The sequence below is a fragment of the Hibiscus syriacus genome, unplaced genomic scaffold (assembly GCF_006381635.1).
Source record: "Hibiscus syriacus cultivar Baekdansim isolate YM2019G1 unplaced genomic scaffold, ASM638163v2 tig00117034_pilon, whole genome shotgun sequence".
In the NCBI taxonomy this organism is placed as follows: domain Eukaryota; kingdom Viridiplantae; phylum Streptophyta; class Magnoliopsida; order Malvales; family Malvaceae; genus Hibiscus; species Hibiscus syriacus.
In genome coordinates this window covers 4,340,406-4,354,780 of record NW_024063533.1, presented here as the reverse complement: position 1 = coordinate 4,354,780, position 14,375 = coordinate 4,340,406, and the positions used below count along the sequence as shown (strand labels likewise).

The window sequence follows — 14,375 nt, the reverse complement described above, 5'->3', positions numbered from 1 at the left end:
AGATCCTTTGACTTCATTTTTCCTTCATATATCAGTTTACGCAAATCAAATCAAATATTGGTTACATACACTTTATTCAATATACAAATATCGATAACTACTCTTGTAGTAAAACGGTTTCCTTCAAAAGAATTTGAATGGCCACTACAACAAGTGTCGGCACATTTATACAACCTACAATATTATTTTTTACCTATAATATTATAAACATGTATCTATATTTATTTTCTACCTATAATATTATATAATCGATCTCAGTTCCTTCTTGGCTTCGATTCGAAATCCCCAAACCAAACCCAAAAACCCTAATCCCTATTTCCTTCAAACGAATAGGAACACTCAATACTCCAAGTATCGACACATTTATACAACCTATAATATCATTTTCTACCTATAATATTTAATAAAAATATCGATATTTATATTTTACCTAGAATATCACTTTCTACCTGTAATCGGTCTCAAATGCTTCTTTACTTAGAAAACCCCAAACAACACATAAAAACTTTATTTCCGATTACTGTAATAATAAAAAACTAGGGTTTCGACAACGTACTCTTCGATTCGACTGCAGCAACAAACAAACAAACAAACTTCGCTTTAGAAACGCCTTCTGAAATGCAGCAACAATTATGCTTCGATTTCAAAAACTCGTCTGTTCTATCTATTTTTCAGAGGATATTTAACTATGCCCTTTATATTTTCACCGAATATGTTATTTATATTTAATCGATACAACTACCCAAGTGTCGATACTTTTATGTCAGGTGTCAATACTTTCGATAGGATAATTACCTATTTCTTTGAAAGTATCGATAATTTATTACGCGTACTTATTAAAGTATCGACACTTTCAATATATCCGGTAGCGCTTTACCGGTTTTGTCATTTCGAGACCTGTTTTATCATATTTTTACCTATATTGTTATGGATCGATACATTTTTATACAGTATCGACACTTTATAGGCGCTATTATTGTTTCTCTTTTAAATTCCCAAAGTGTCGATACTTATATGAAAGTATCGACACTTTCAATATATCCGGTAGCGCTTTACCGATTTTGTCATTTCGAGACCGATTTTGTCATATATTTACCTGTTATATCGTTATGGATCGATACATTTTTATAAAGTATCAACACTTTATAGGCGCTATTACTGTTTCTCTTTGAAATTCCTAAAGTGTCGATACTTATATTAAAGTATCGACACTTTCAATATATCCGGTAGCGCTTTACCGGCTTTGTCATTTCGAGACCGATTTTGTCATATTTTTACCTGTTATATCATTATGGATCGATACATTTTTATAAAGTATCGACACTTTATAGGCGCTATTACTGCTTCTCTTTTAAATTCTCAAAATGTCGATACTTATTTCAATCTAATCAATACTTTCAACATATTCGGTAGCGCTTTACCGGTTTTTTCATAATTAAACCGATTTTGTCATAATTAAACCGGGTTTGTCATATTTTTACTTGTTATATTGATATGGCTTAATACATTTTTTTATTTTGATCGACACAAACCGACAAGCTAAGTTTACCGGTTGCCAAATTTTTCAATATTTCTTCATGATTTACGCCTACTACATTATTATTACTCAACATTTTCCGGTAATGCTAAACCAAATTTATTAAATATCTTTTAATATATTCGGTAACATCGTATATTAACTGTATATTAACCCGTATTTCCTAAGACAACCCCAACATGAAACGTAAAATAGATCCCCTATAATTAATGATACACAGCACATATATCATGAACTAAAAGATAAGAAACAGAGTAACTAATCACTACTTAAAATAAAACTCGCAGAATTATACGAGTGATTTAGACATTGTAAAGAATTTATTTCTAAAATTATCCTTTAAAACACTAACTTGACTATCCTACCACGGTCACATCTATGTTTTAATTTTCATCAACCATGAACCTCTTCCAGGCAGGATGTTTATTCCAAACTGTGTAGACCATGGCATCGATTGGCACATTTTTTGTCTCCGGTAACAAGAACAAGACGAATGCTCCCATGGCAAATATCCAGGCGGCGAAGAAGAAGAATATAAAGGCGCGCATATGACACAACATGGACAAGAATGCTTGACCTATGATGAAGGTGCAAAGCATGTTGGAGCTAACCGCGAACGCGAAGCCAGCTGTTCTCGTCTCGAGAGGGAATGTTTCACTGGGTATCAGCCAACCAAGAGGACCCCATGACCAAGCAAAAGCCATTACATACAAACACACCAGTACCACAACCATAATAGCTAAGTTTTTTGTTAGTGAATCAGTGGCGTGCAGGTAGTGTAAAAGAATTGCTCCAATTGCAATCTGCATATATCACATACAGAATAAGTCAACACAGTGACAGATTAGGACATACATACATGTTAAAAACTGATGCATACCTGGCTTCCAAACATCTGAACACATGCTTGAAGAAGTAATTCCCTCCTACCAAACTTATCAACCGTACCGATCGAGACCAGAGTACCGAAAACATTTACGATTCCAGTTATCACAGAGGACAACAACGAAGCGTCATTCTTGAATCCACCAGTTTGGAACAGGACAGGAGCATAAAACATGATGGCATTTATCCCTGTAAACTGTTGAAAAACTTGCATCATCACGGCAATAATCAAAGGGGGCATGCTGTTGCGTTTCATGAGTTCCTTGAAGGGATGCTTTACTCCTCGGGCAATTTCATTAGCGTTTACAATTTGCTGGAACTCGGCTTCGACATCCTCAACACCCCTAATCTTTTGCAGCGTTGTATGCCCCGAAGACTCCTTTCCACGCTCAACCAGGCTCGCCGGTGTCTCGGTGATGATCAAAGAACCTATGAACAACATGGCGGCCGGGACGCCAGCAAGCCCCAAAGACACTCTCCATCCATAAGGGTGCATTTTTGATGTGCCATAGTTGACCAGATTTGCAAAAAGTATCCCTATGGTTACAAAGAGTTGAAAGAGAATATTAACGGCTCCACGATGTTTGACTGGGGCTATCTCTGATAGGAACAATGGAACTGCCTGCACGATCAATTTTATCAATCACTGGAAGATACAATTCAAAAACAAATATGTACGATTTTTATCCGATCAAACCTCATTGCCAAAGCCAACGCCAATGCCAAGGAGCACACGCCCGATAATAAGCATCGAGAGATTCTGAGAACCGGCACTGAAGGCCGCTCCGGCCAGGAAAAATAGAGAAGCGGCAAGAATCGTCGGCTTTCGGCCGAATTTGGTGCAAACCTTAGAAGCAGCAAAGCTTGAAAGCAGAGCAGCTAGGTAGAGTGAAGACGTAAAAAGCTGAAGAAATTGGTCATCATATTTGCAGTAATTGTCCTCCTTTGCATGCATCTTTCTTTCATGGACTTTGGGAAAGAATTTAATCAAAAAGTCGTCCATGGTTGTCACCCCACCTGTAATTATACAGTGTAAATTAATTTCTTGTCTACTAATTTCAGTTCACAAAATAATTGAAACTAATGACTTAACCTGAAATTCCAATGTCGTAACCAAACATAAGGCCACCAAAAGCAGACGCCACTCCGACGCCGCTCTTCGCCGTCCCGTAGGCAGCACCCATACCTGAAAACAAAACCATCCGATTGAGTAGATAAATTTAGCACCGATCAAAAGCCGGCCCTGTTAGGGGGGAGTAAAAGTTAGCATTTTACAAGAGAAAACCAGGGCAGAAGCGGCTCAGAGGAAGCCAAAGAAAGGAGCAGTTTCATCGCCGCTAAATGTCGAAGCCATTTTAGTATTTTTTTTTCAAATGTTCAAACTTGAAAGACGATTTGAAGAGATATGATCGCTGAGTTTCGTGAGTGATCAAATGAAGAGACGAGAAGGATAATGGAGAAGGCACCTGGAAATTTCCAAGTGGACCCCACGTGAATATGATCGAACCATCGCCCTACAATTGGCAATTTGGTATTATGCAAAGTGTCTTGGCTTGTACCTAATTTGGGACAAATTTTATAGGTGAAAGTATCTAAACAATCCCTCTACTATCTTAAAGTGAGTAAATAAGACCATCTTCTAAATGATGGAGAAATTAAGTCCCCGTTTTTTTTAAAAGAGAAAGCACTCTGGTTTTTTGTTGTTGCATAAATCAAACGATATCAGTAGTTAAAAGATAATTGTTATTTTTAGAAGTTTTAGATTTGAGTAAGATATTTATAAGGGTATTTAAGTATTCATTGTCAAATAATTGAGAATTTTTTGAACAAATATTATTTTATAATTACTCCATATTGATTTTTTTAATAAAAAATAAGAAATTTGTTAAAATTGACCCTAAAAAGTGTACAATTGTTTTTAAGTTATAATCCATGTCATGTAAAAATTTATTATCTTGCTATATCTCATTTATATTGTCAATGCCACGTCAACTTTGCAGGGACACGTTTTCCATGTCAGTATTTTGGATTATTCCCGTTAGAAACATGATCAATTTTATCAACTTGCTTTATTTTAAAAGCATGGGGACTTGATTGGTCCATTATGTATGTAAGGACTTATTTGCTCACTACATAATAGTAGGGAGACTGTCCAGGTCATTTGACCAAGTTTTTATGGGCTTAATTTTGGCGCAAATAGATGGGCTGTAAAAGTGGATTGGGGAACTTTACCAGGAATATTGGGTAAATCCAGCCCAAATGTTTTATAGGTATAATTTTACGGGGTAGGTATTAGTACATAAATAGTAATTTTTTAACTCCACAAATACATCTTAAAAATATAACATACTTTTTTATATAAATAATACCTACTCCATCTTAATTAAATATCACATAGAATAGGTCGGGTGAAAACTTTGACCTAAAAATTGAGTCTAACAGATCTTTCTAAACTTCGGGTCGGGTCAGGTGTGGGTGGAGAGGTTCATTTTCAAGTCAGGTTCGAGTGGACAAAAAATCCTGACCCGACCAATGGTGACCACTAATTATAATCAGACAATTAAAAAATAATTATAATGTGTCAATTAAAAAAACCTAGTAAACCTTTTGCGATACTTTATTCTTTGGATTTTATTAAACTTATGAAGCTGTAAAATGAGGGGAAGAGTTCAAAACATCTGAATCATAACAAGCCACTTGGTTCCAGTGCTTAAAAAGTACCAAATACAACAGAAGAGTTGATAACAAATGGCTTTTTCCTCACGGATTAAGAAGATTAATAACAGTCCGAGCCGAGCTTGACCTCTTCTAGAGGGGTTAGAACTGGAACTGCATCTCCGGAGAATAGCCGAGAGCATCAAGGTGGTTGGCCATGGCCTTGTTCATGGGTGGAGGACCACACCTTAGTATCTACGGGTCATAATATCAACATGTTCAAAAGTCCATACATTTTGTTTCCATGTAGGAATACGGAGAGATAAATAATATAAAGAAGTAATGTACCTTGATATCAGGAGTCGGTGCCGGGCAGTGGGTTTGAATCATTTCCTTTGACACAAAGCCGACGCCACCATCCCACACTTCGGGAGGCTGAACAAATATCATCATCATAATGTAGCTTGTTAATAAAATGGCTATGAACGTTAACCTCCGGTATGTTAGGAGATAGCCACATCAGAAAGGCAACAAACCTGGTTCAAAACATAGTAGACATTGAAGCGACCGGGGTAACTGGCAACAAGGCTATCCAACTCTTCCTGCAAATAAATCATTTGAATTTCACTTTCTGACCCATTTCCTAGTTCCTATGATCTACTCACTAAACATCCACGCCTGTATTACAGGCTGTGTGAGTACATCCGCGATAGCCATAATAATCATTGCACACTAAATGTGCAACGCTCAGAAATCATTTCAGTTATTTAAGGAAATGTGATTATAACATGGAAATGAAATCTACCAAGACAATTGTTATTATAAAAGAGAACAGAAGCTGTGTTATTCAGAGTCCTATGAGATTATTATAAAGGCCTAGCAGTAGGTAGTAAAGACATAAGCAAGGATTTTGGCCAATCTTGTCCGGACCTTTCCGAACCCAGAAAGAAAAATAAGAGCATTGTCTTGTATGCAATTGCATTCAATGCCCAATATAGCTCAGCGTTCCCAGTAGAGGCAGGACTGTATTCTGTTCTCCATAACGGAAGACAGAAGAAACCTTTTCATAGGTTCTTTAACTTGAACTAATCATTAAGGTGAGTCAAAATACAAAGTAGACAGTAAGATACCTTCAAAAGAATGTCCTCATATGTAACATTTGCGTAAATAAGGTGTACATTTGTCGTGTCTTTTGGGTTCTCCAAAATGGCTCTGGCAACCTAATCAGAAGCCAAAAACCAGAAAACAAATGATGGTGAAACGTTATACGAACATTAAAAACTTGCAACAGGCTATGATTAAAACATGTGGAAAAGGAAACATGTTTCGAATCCAACCAAACATGTTAAAAGAAGCACTTGTTGAAAAATGATTAACATACTTGGAACATTGGAGTAATGCCAGAGCCTCCAGCAATCATCCCAAATGCTCTAACTTGACCAGGTTGATACCTGAACCGCCCCTGGAAGAAACAATTGGGAATAACATTAAAAACTGATAACCAAATGTGAATTCTCAAGTTGAACATAAGTCAGACAAGGCCGGAAAGCCAGCTAGTCAGCAAGCCTTGAATAATATGAGGAAAGCGTATAAAACAAACATGATCTGTTTGTATTCCATAGGAAATGCACTAGAATGTTAGGTAAGATTGCATCAGACTCAACAGTAATGAAAGCAGAAATGACATATATGTTGATACTCTAATATTCAGTCGCAATGAAGGCCAATCATAAGAAAAACCATCGTTGCTAACAATGTGGCTAGGAGTGTAAATGAACAGAGCGTTCGGTGAACTGTTCATGAACCGTTCGTATAATGTTCATTTATGTTCGTTCGTTAAGCTAAATAAACGAGTATGAACAGAAATTTTTATGTTCATTTAATAAACGAATGAACACGAAAAAATATGTGTTCGGTTCGTTTATATTCACGAACAAACTCGTTTATCGACTCGTTCATTTATGTTTATGAACAAGCTCGTTTACTCGGTTCTCCTTTTCCTTTTATTTTTTTTACATTTTAAATGTTAATGAAGGTAGAGACTAAATTGAACACATGAAATTTAAATTGTGGATTTTAAGGAGTTTAATCACAGGTGATGTAATTTTATCATTTTTTTTAGCTTTGCAAATGAAATGGTAAACCAAAAAATTGAATATATAAACGAACGATAAAAAAACGCTAAACGAACACTAAATGAATGCTAAATGAACACGTTCGTAAACGCTAAATGAACACGTTCGTAAACGCTAAATGAACACGTTCGTGAACATATAAATGAACATGTTCGCGAACAATAAATAAACGAACATGAACACCTTCAAAAATAAATACACGAACACAATATTAAAAATTTAAACGAACAAGAACCGAACACGAACACCTTAAAAAATAAACAAACGAACTCAAACATAACCTTGTTCCTTCAAGCTCAGATCATTTACACCCAAAATGTGGCCATAGCAATGTTATCCAGAGAAACAGGGTGCAAAAGGGACGGAGAACCCAACAGACAAGGCAAATTTATGCATTCATATGAAAGAAACCACATACCTTGGGACCCTTCACAGAAAGGTAATCACCTACAAGCATCTCTCTGAAATGGTGTGACATCCTTCCTTGAGGGTACATCTACTTATAAGCAAATTACCATCAGAAAGTTAGTAGATGGGTAACTCCCAGATATATCGATATCACAATGAAGATAACTCCACCCAGCATGAAGTTTCAGGTACCTTAATAACTAATTCAAAACGACCAACATCAGAATCCAATGTTGTAGGTGTATATGGTTTAATAACCTCCTCACCTTGGCCATCCTTGCCCCTGTTAAGATGAAAGCATCTAACTCATATAGTAGTCAAGTTCACAAGCATTTGGAAAGCATCTACAACCATTATCCTAGTAAGAAATATAAAAAAGAAGAATACAATCAACTGAACCTGCAACTTATATGCTGCCCGATGGGAAGACCCAAAACTGAAGTAGGTGTAGGAAGTTCAAATGTGAACTTTGCCACGTTATGACTCAGCTGCTGGCGCTTGACGAGCTTAAACTCTTTGAAATTCTCTGGATCTAGACAGCCTAAAAAGCATAAATGACAGCATAGTCAGCAACTTCTTAAGCAAACGATACAGTAACAGAACTTGGGGAAAGGAAAAGTGTACCGAGAAGTAGAATAAAACTCAATAAATCAACTTTTATAGGGAAAAAGGTGATTGCTTTGCATTAGCAAATATAAGTCCATTGACAAAAGAGAATAATACAAGGAACTGAAGATCCATCAGAGCTCAACAAGTGTTAACAAGCCAAACTAAAGTAGATTTATGACTGAAACTGCTTGAACCTGCAACTTTCCCTAACCTAGAAGTCATAAGTTAAAATGAACACAATAGATCAGTCTCTTGAAAATGCATAAATATGAAACTTTGATCAGATATTCAGAACAATTCACATTAAAATATAGCCCCATATCGACTCCATTTGCTTTTAACATTGTTCACTTGATTCTAACTTACACTGTTCTTTATAAGCACAGCCAAGTTATAATTGCTCAACACCCTGAGCTACGCGATTAACAACGAAAATCAAGATTCAGTACTTATGAATGCAATTGCTTAATAAGAAAAGGAAATAACTTGGTTTGCAATACTTGCTTCTAACAGCAGGATATTGTACCAATCCATGAAGAGCTACAATCAACGTTTACAACTATTTCGTCCAGAAAACCATCCGTTCATATTTTATGTGACAGTTTCATTCAAACTACATAAGAAACAGAACTCGATCTTATACCGTATATTCAATCAGTATGCCAAAACATTCAGAATCAGAATAAATCATGACCAATAGAAAACAGTCTAAACAATGCCACAAGTTACTCAAACAATCTGAAAATCTTAACATCCCAATTTCATCTTTTATTCACTACATTCTTAACAACAAGCTATTAACCTATTTCAGTACCTTACATACCCCTAAAAAGCCCATTAACCAATATACATAAAACACCAAAACATACACAGAAAATAACCCAGATTTAAGTGCACCCGTTACATAACACTCCAAGAACAATAAATTAAAAAAAAATCTTTGAACAAAAGAACAGAATTTTAACTGCTAAAAAAAACAGCATAAAGCCAATTGAGTGAAAAGTCAAAACCTTTAGGTTTCCTCGAGGAAAAGAGATAAGCAGCACCAACAACAATGGCCAAAACAGCAACTGCTGCAGCAACAAGAATCTGAACATCCACAGATTGCAAGAATTCCAAATCCATGATTTCAGAAACCAACCACCACAAAATCCAACACTTTAGCAAAAAGACCCCAGATTTATAATGCACGGGCTTATTCCTTTTTAGCTTTAGCAGTGGTGATTGGGTTTGGGTTCTGTTTATAGGCAGAGAAGAGAAGATATAAAAAATGGTGCACCAACCCCCGTGCATAAGTCTCCTCGAACTTATCATTCTACGATAGAATAGAAGATGTGATGTGGTGCAGAATTATTTTATTTTTCTTTATTCAATTAATTCAATTAATTCAATAAAAATATCACACTTTCTTTTTGTCTTACCGACTATCAACTAATCTGCTATGAAATAAGTCTTCGTGTTTATAATTGCAAATATAAATAATTAAATTAATTAATTAAAATTTCACCATACAATTTCAATACCAAGTGCCAAAAGCTGTCCGCTCGTGGTTTGAGAAGCTTTCTCCAACAGTAAATTTAATCGAGTATGAGATAATCGTATTTTACATTCAGGTAAATTATTTAGGTCTAAATATACGTTTAGTTTTTGAATTTGTCACTTTCTATTAATTTGGGCTTTTTTTTATCTTAATATATTAAAAGAATAATTTATTATTAAAATAACGCCTATGGTTGATTATATTTTCAAAATGATACTAATTTATAAAAAGAGATTTTTAGATGGCACGTCTATTACAGACATGATAAAAGAGTGTTTTACAAGGAGTGTCTTTTGCATTTTGGTGGATGGTTTAGATTTTTAGAGTTTAGGTTTGGTTTAGAAGTGTCGTAACCGATTTCCGGCGATACGACGTGTCTTAACTTGTTTTGTGAAAACTCGATTTTGTAAAAGAAATGTTTCGGAGTCGCCATCGACCTTTTGGGTTAGGTAGGTCGAGTACCCAAAAATCTTCTTTTAAAAATAGTTTTTAAGAAAAACATCATTTTAAAAGATGCACCGATCCACGTATAACCAGAAATTCAATTTTTTAGTAATAAAAAGAGTTCGGGGGTCGATTACGTGTGGGGAAGGATAAGCACCCCACAACGCCCAAAATTGGTACCCATGGATTATATATTGTCTCTAAATAGTAGTAATCTAAGAGTTCGAATACATTTTTAAATTACGATTCCATTATTCCGAATTCAACCATACAAAAATTCTAAGGACAAAAATTCTAAAGAAAAATTTAAATATTCTTCTTATTTCCAATTGAAGAGAAATACTCTCTAAAATACTTAGACGAATATTTCTCTTTCCAACTGAAATAAAAGGAATTTAATAGTTTTTCCTAAAGATTTCATATTTAAAAATTTATTCTACCAAAGAAAGAAATTAAATTCATTAATCCGAATTATATTATTAGAAAAGATAAGTGATATTCAATAATTTAAAAATATCGAGACTTAATCTCTAATAAAATTAGCAAATTGTCTCGATAAGTTTAAAATAGTGAATATTTCCTTTTCCCTTCAAAATTAATTAATTTTCAATGCAATCAAAATTTTTAGGTTTTTCTAATGGGATATTTATTTATTTTAAAATATTGGAAAATGACATCTAGTTGTCTTAAGACTGTCCCTTCTTAATATTTTAAAATACATAAATACTACCCTTAATCCAATTATGTAATCGGTTAAGTTATGCTAATGAGGCTTTTAAACAAAATAAAATATGACACATTGAAGCACTTAGAGATAAAAAAACACATAGATTAAAAGAACAGTTTTAAATTTATTTTTAACTTTATATTACTTTATAAATATATAAATATTTTCTAAATATTATATTAAACATAGAACATGATATTTATTCTAAAATATAATAAACATGTAAAATGTAAAATTTATACCATGCTCTACATATAATATCATGTACAAAGTAATATATAACAATAAACAAGCAAAATAAATATCTAAAACATAAAACATACTTTAATGGTAAAATAAACAATATACATATGAATTCATTCATAACATAGTGACAAAATAATTATAAAGTACCTTTGATATCCTAAACATTAATAAAACGAATATTATAGCATGAAACAATAAAATAACCAAAACAGAAGCACTAGAATAGTAAATAAACCATAAATATAAGACTAAAATGGAAGATCACAAATAACAGTAGCCAATTTCGAACAAAAAAAAAATTACATACAATAGAGGAGTAAATTAAAATAATGTAAAATCACGCAACCAATTCGCAAATCATAGAAAATAAACAGAAATGGGGACCAAATCACAAAACACGGTAAAATAGAAGGGATCTAAGGCATGATTAACCCTAAAAAGTGACTAGAACGCTGATCATATTAAACAGAAAGGACCAAAAGGGTGATTTAACCCTAAACTAGTGACCAAAACACGAAACACGCTAAAGGTATAGGGACCTTATCGTGGTTTACCCAAAACTCTTAAATATCAACCCCTTTCCCCTTTTTTCAGAATCATTTCGCACGAACCCCCCCCCCCCAACTCTAACTCTCCTTTCTCTTTTCTTCTTCTCTCAACCCACGATGACATCTCCCCACAAAGAACCAAAGCTCTCTCTTCAACTCAGCACTCTCATGCAAGAACCAAGCCTAAGACCGACCACCATACACGGTGGTCCTTCGCTTCCCAGTCCACCTACGAAGTTACCCTCTCCCCGACGATGCTATACTCCGACGCATACCCCGACGGCAAGGTAATCTACCCCCTAAATCGCTATTTATTTTATTTTATTTTATTTTCGAAATAGCATAATACCAAAAGTAAACAAAGATTAAAATACCTTCAAGAATTTGATTGCTGAAAAATCCAGAGGAAAGAATCCCCTTCTCTTGTTACATGGTTTTGGTTCTTATAACCAATTTTACATAGGTTTAAAAAAAAATAAAAATAATCCTAGCTCCACTGTGTGTTACTGTTGTTGATAATGGTGTGCTTTTAATGCTCCGGATATCCCGGGGTTTTGTTGAGCAGGCTTGGGAAATGGCGGTGGTGGCTGAATCATATCTCTAGGGTATAGTTAGGTTAGGGTTATGTATTGGGTTTGGGGTTATAGGATTTAGGGGTTATGAAAAATGGTGGCTACAGCTGCCCCTCTTTGCTCATTGTTGTGAAACGGGAATGAAGCAAAGATATGAAACCACCATTTTTCATACTGGTCTCATCTTGTCACATTGCAACCTCTTCACTACCAATGTTAATTCTTCTCTTCCCACGATAGTTGCACCAATAGTGATGTCGATCCAACTCCTTATGCGATGGATTTAGATGGCAATGTTTGATCCACCTCATTCTGTAATGAACGAAATGTTGGTGTTGTTCCAACTCCATATGCGATGAAAACAAGTTAAGGTTAAACAAGTTCTTCTCATTATGAACTTCTTCTCACTTATCGGATGAGTTCTTCTTATTATGAACTCTCCACTGGCAATGCTGATCCCTCCAGTGAGGTGTTTCTGATTCAACTCCATATGCGATGAATCGAGCTAAGGTTGAACAAGTTCTTCTCATTATGAACTTCTTCTTCTTTTGTCGAATGAGTTCTTCTCATTATGAACTCTTCTGGAAATGTCGATTCACCTCCTTCTGGGGTGAATTTGAAAGGAACAGGCTCTTCTCATTACGAACCTTCTCCTTTAAGACGAGTTCTTCTCATTATGAACTCTTCTGGAAATGTTGGTTCACCTCCTTCTGCGGTGGATTTGAAAGGAACATGCTCTTCTCATTACGAACCTTCTCCTTTAGGACGAATTCTTCTCATTATGAACTCTTCTGGAAATGTTGGGTCACCTCCTTCTGTGGTGGATTTGAAAGGAACAGGCTCTTCTCATTACGAACCTTCTCCTTTAGGACGAATTCTTCTCATTATGAACTCTTCTGGAAATGTTGGGTCACCTCCTTCTGTGGTGGATTTGAAAGGAACAAGTTCTTCTCATTGCGAACCTTCTCCTTTAGGACGAGTTCTTCTCATTATGAACTCTTCTGGAAATGTTGGGTCACCTCCTTCTGTGGTGGATTTGATTGTTGTTGAATATCCCTGCATTTCTGTCAAAGCATTTCAATGAACATGAATGGGTGAGTATGCTCCTATTTATAGATGCCTACTGATGTATGCATGATGTCGTTTTAATATGGTGAGCTCTGTTGTCATGCAAATCTTCAATTCAAATGCATCATTTGATTTTCATTTGTATTTCACTTGGGCTACTTTATATAAGTTCTCATTTCTCTCGTTCCCATATAAATCCTTTTCTGCTTCCATTTGAACTGCTCATCTCTTTCAGGTAGATAATTTCTTGACAAAATCCAGTCGTAGCACATACCAACATATCATTGTTTTCAATGTACTCTTCGAGATTTCAATTCACATGCATTTCTTTGGCCATGTTTTACCCTACACTCTCCGACTATATACACGAGTATTAGGGTCCTGACTTACTTTAGACTCTCTGTACTGGAAATATTAGTTCAAAGTAATACCAAGAAATCTTTTATTTTCTTTTTAATGTTATGTCAATCTACTTACAAGATGTTTATGTGTATGTACAGAACGAATAGAATTGGGCTTGAAATAACAAACTTCGAATTTACTGACAAGGAATTGATTTTACAAAGTGATGGCAATCATATAAATAGTGGAAATTTAGAACTACAAGTCAGATGTCCCTATAAGTCACTAGCACGAGTGTTCCTGAACCAATCCACTTGATATAACTCGGAGCATTGAATTGAGCTTCTGTCTGGAGGACTTCAAGGGTTGCCAAAATGTCTGTAGACGTGAAGCTTCTCTCAAAATATCAGACTGTCGAGAGGGTTTATCTGCCTGATGCCTAATCTCAAAATGCCTTTTAGCCGCCTTTTCAGGTTTTCAACTCAAAGCCTTCCTTTGGTTTCAAGATGTCCTTTGTGGATTTTCATCTCGAACCCTCCTTTTTCTTTTTTCTTTTCATTTTTTCATTTTTTTCATCATTTTTTTCTTTTTTTTTTTTTTTTTCATTTTTTTTATTTTTTCTTTTTCACTTTTTCATTTTTTCATTCATTTTTTTTTCA

The 14,375-nt window shown here is 35.0% G+C and overlaps 2 protein-coding genes across 2 annotated transcripts; both read right to left on the bottom strand.

Annotated features, from left to right (window-relative positions):
- Positions 1-1,742: 1,742 nt before the first annotated feature.
- On the bottom strand, positions 1,743-3,963 carry LOC120196407 (sugar transport protein 8-like). Its single transcript, XM_039198217.1, has 5 exons — positions 3,698-3,963; positions 3,516-3,608; positions 3,120-3,439; positions 2,418-3,044; positions 1,743-2,340 (listed from the first exon to the last, which is right to left on the bottom strand). Exons 2-5 carry the CDS (start codon positions 3,604-3,606, stop codon positions 1,921-1,923), a joined length of 1,458 nt encoding a protein of 485 aa, XP_039054148.1. The 5' UTR covers positions 3,607-3,608; positions 3,698-3,963; the 3' UTR covers positions 1,743-1,920.
- Positions 3,964-5,078: 1,115 nt separating this feature from the next.
- On the bottom strand, positions 5,079-9,499 carry LOC120196408 (NADH--cytochrome b5 reductase 1-like). The gene is made up of 9 exons (XM_039198218.1): positions 9,240-9,499; positions 8,020-8,161; positions 7,813-7,903; positions 7,631-7,708; positions 6,459-6,539; positions 6,208-6,297; positions 5,614-5,679; positions 5,426-5,512; positions 5,079-5,332 (listed from the first exon to the last, which is right to left on the bottom strand). Exons 1-9 carry the CDS (start codon positions 9,352-9,354, stop codon positions 5,240-5,242), a joined length of 843 nt encoding a protein of 280 aa, XP_039054149.1. The 5' UTR covers positions 9,355-9,499; the 3' UTR covers positions 5,079-5,239.
- Positions 9,500-14,375: the final 4,876 nt, after the last annotated feature.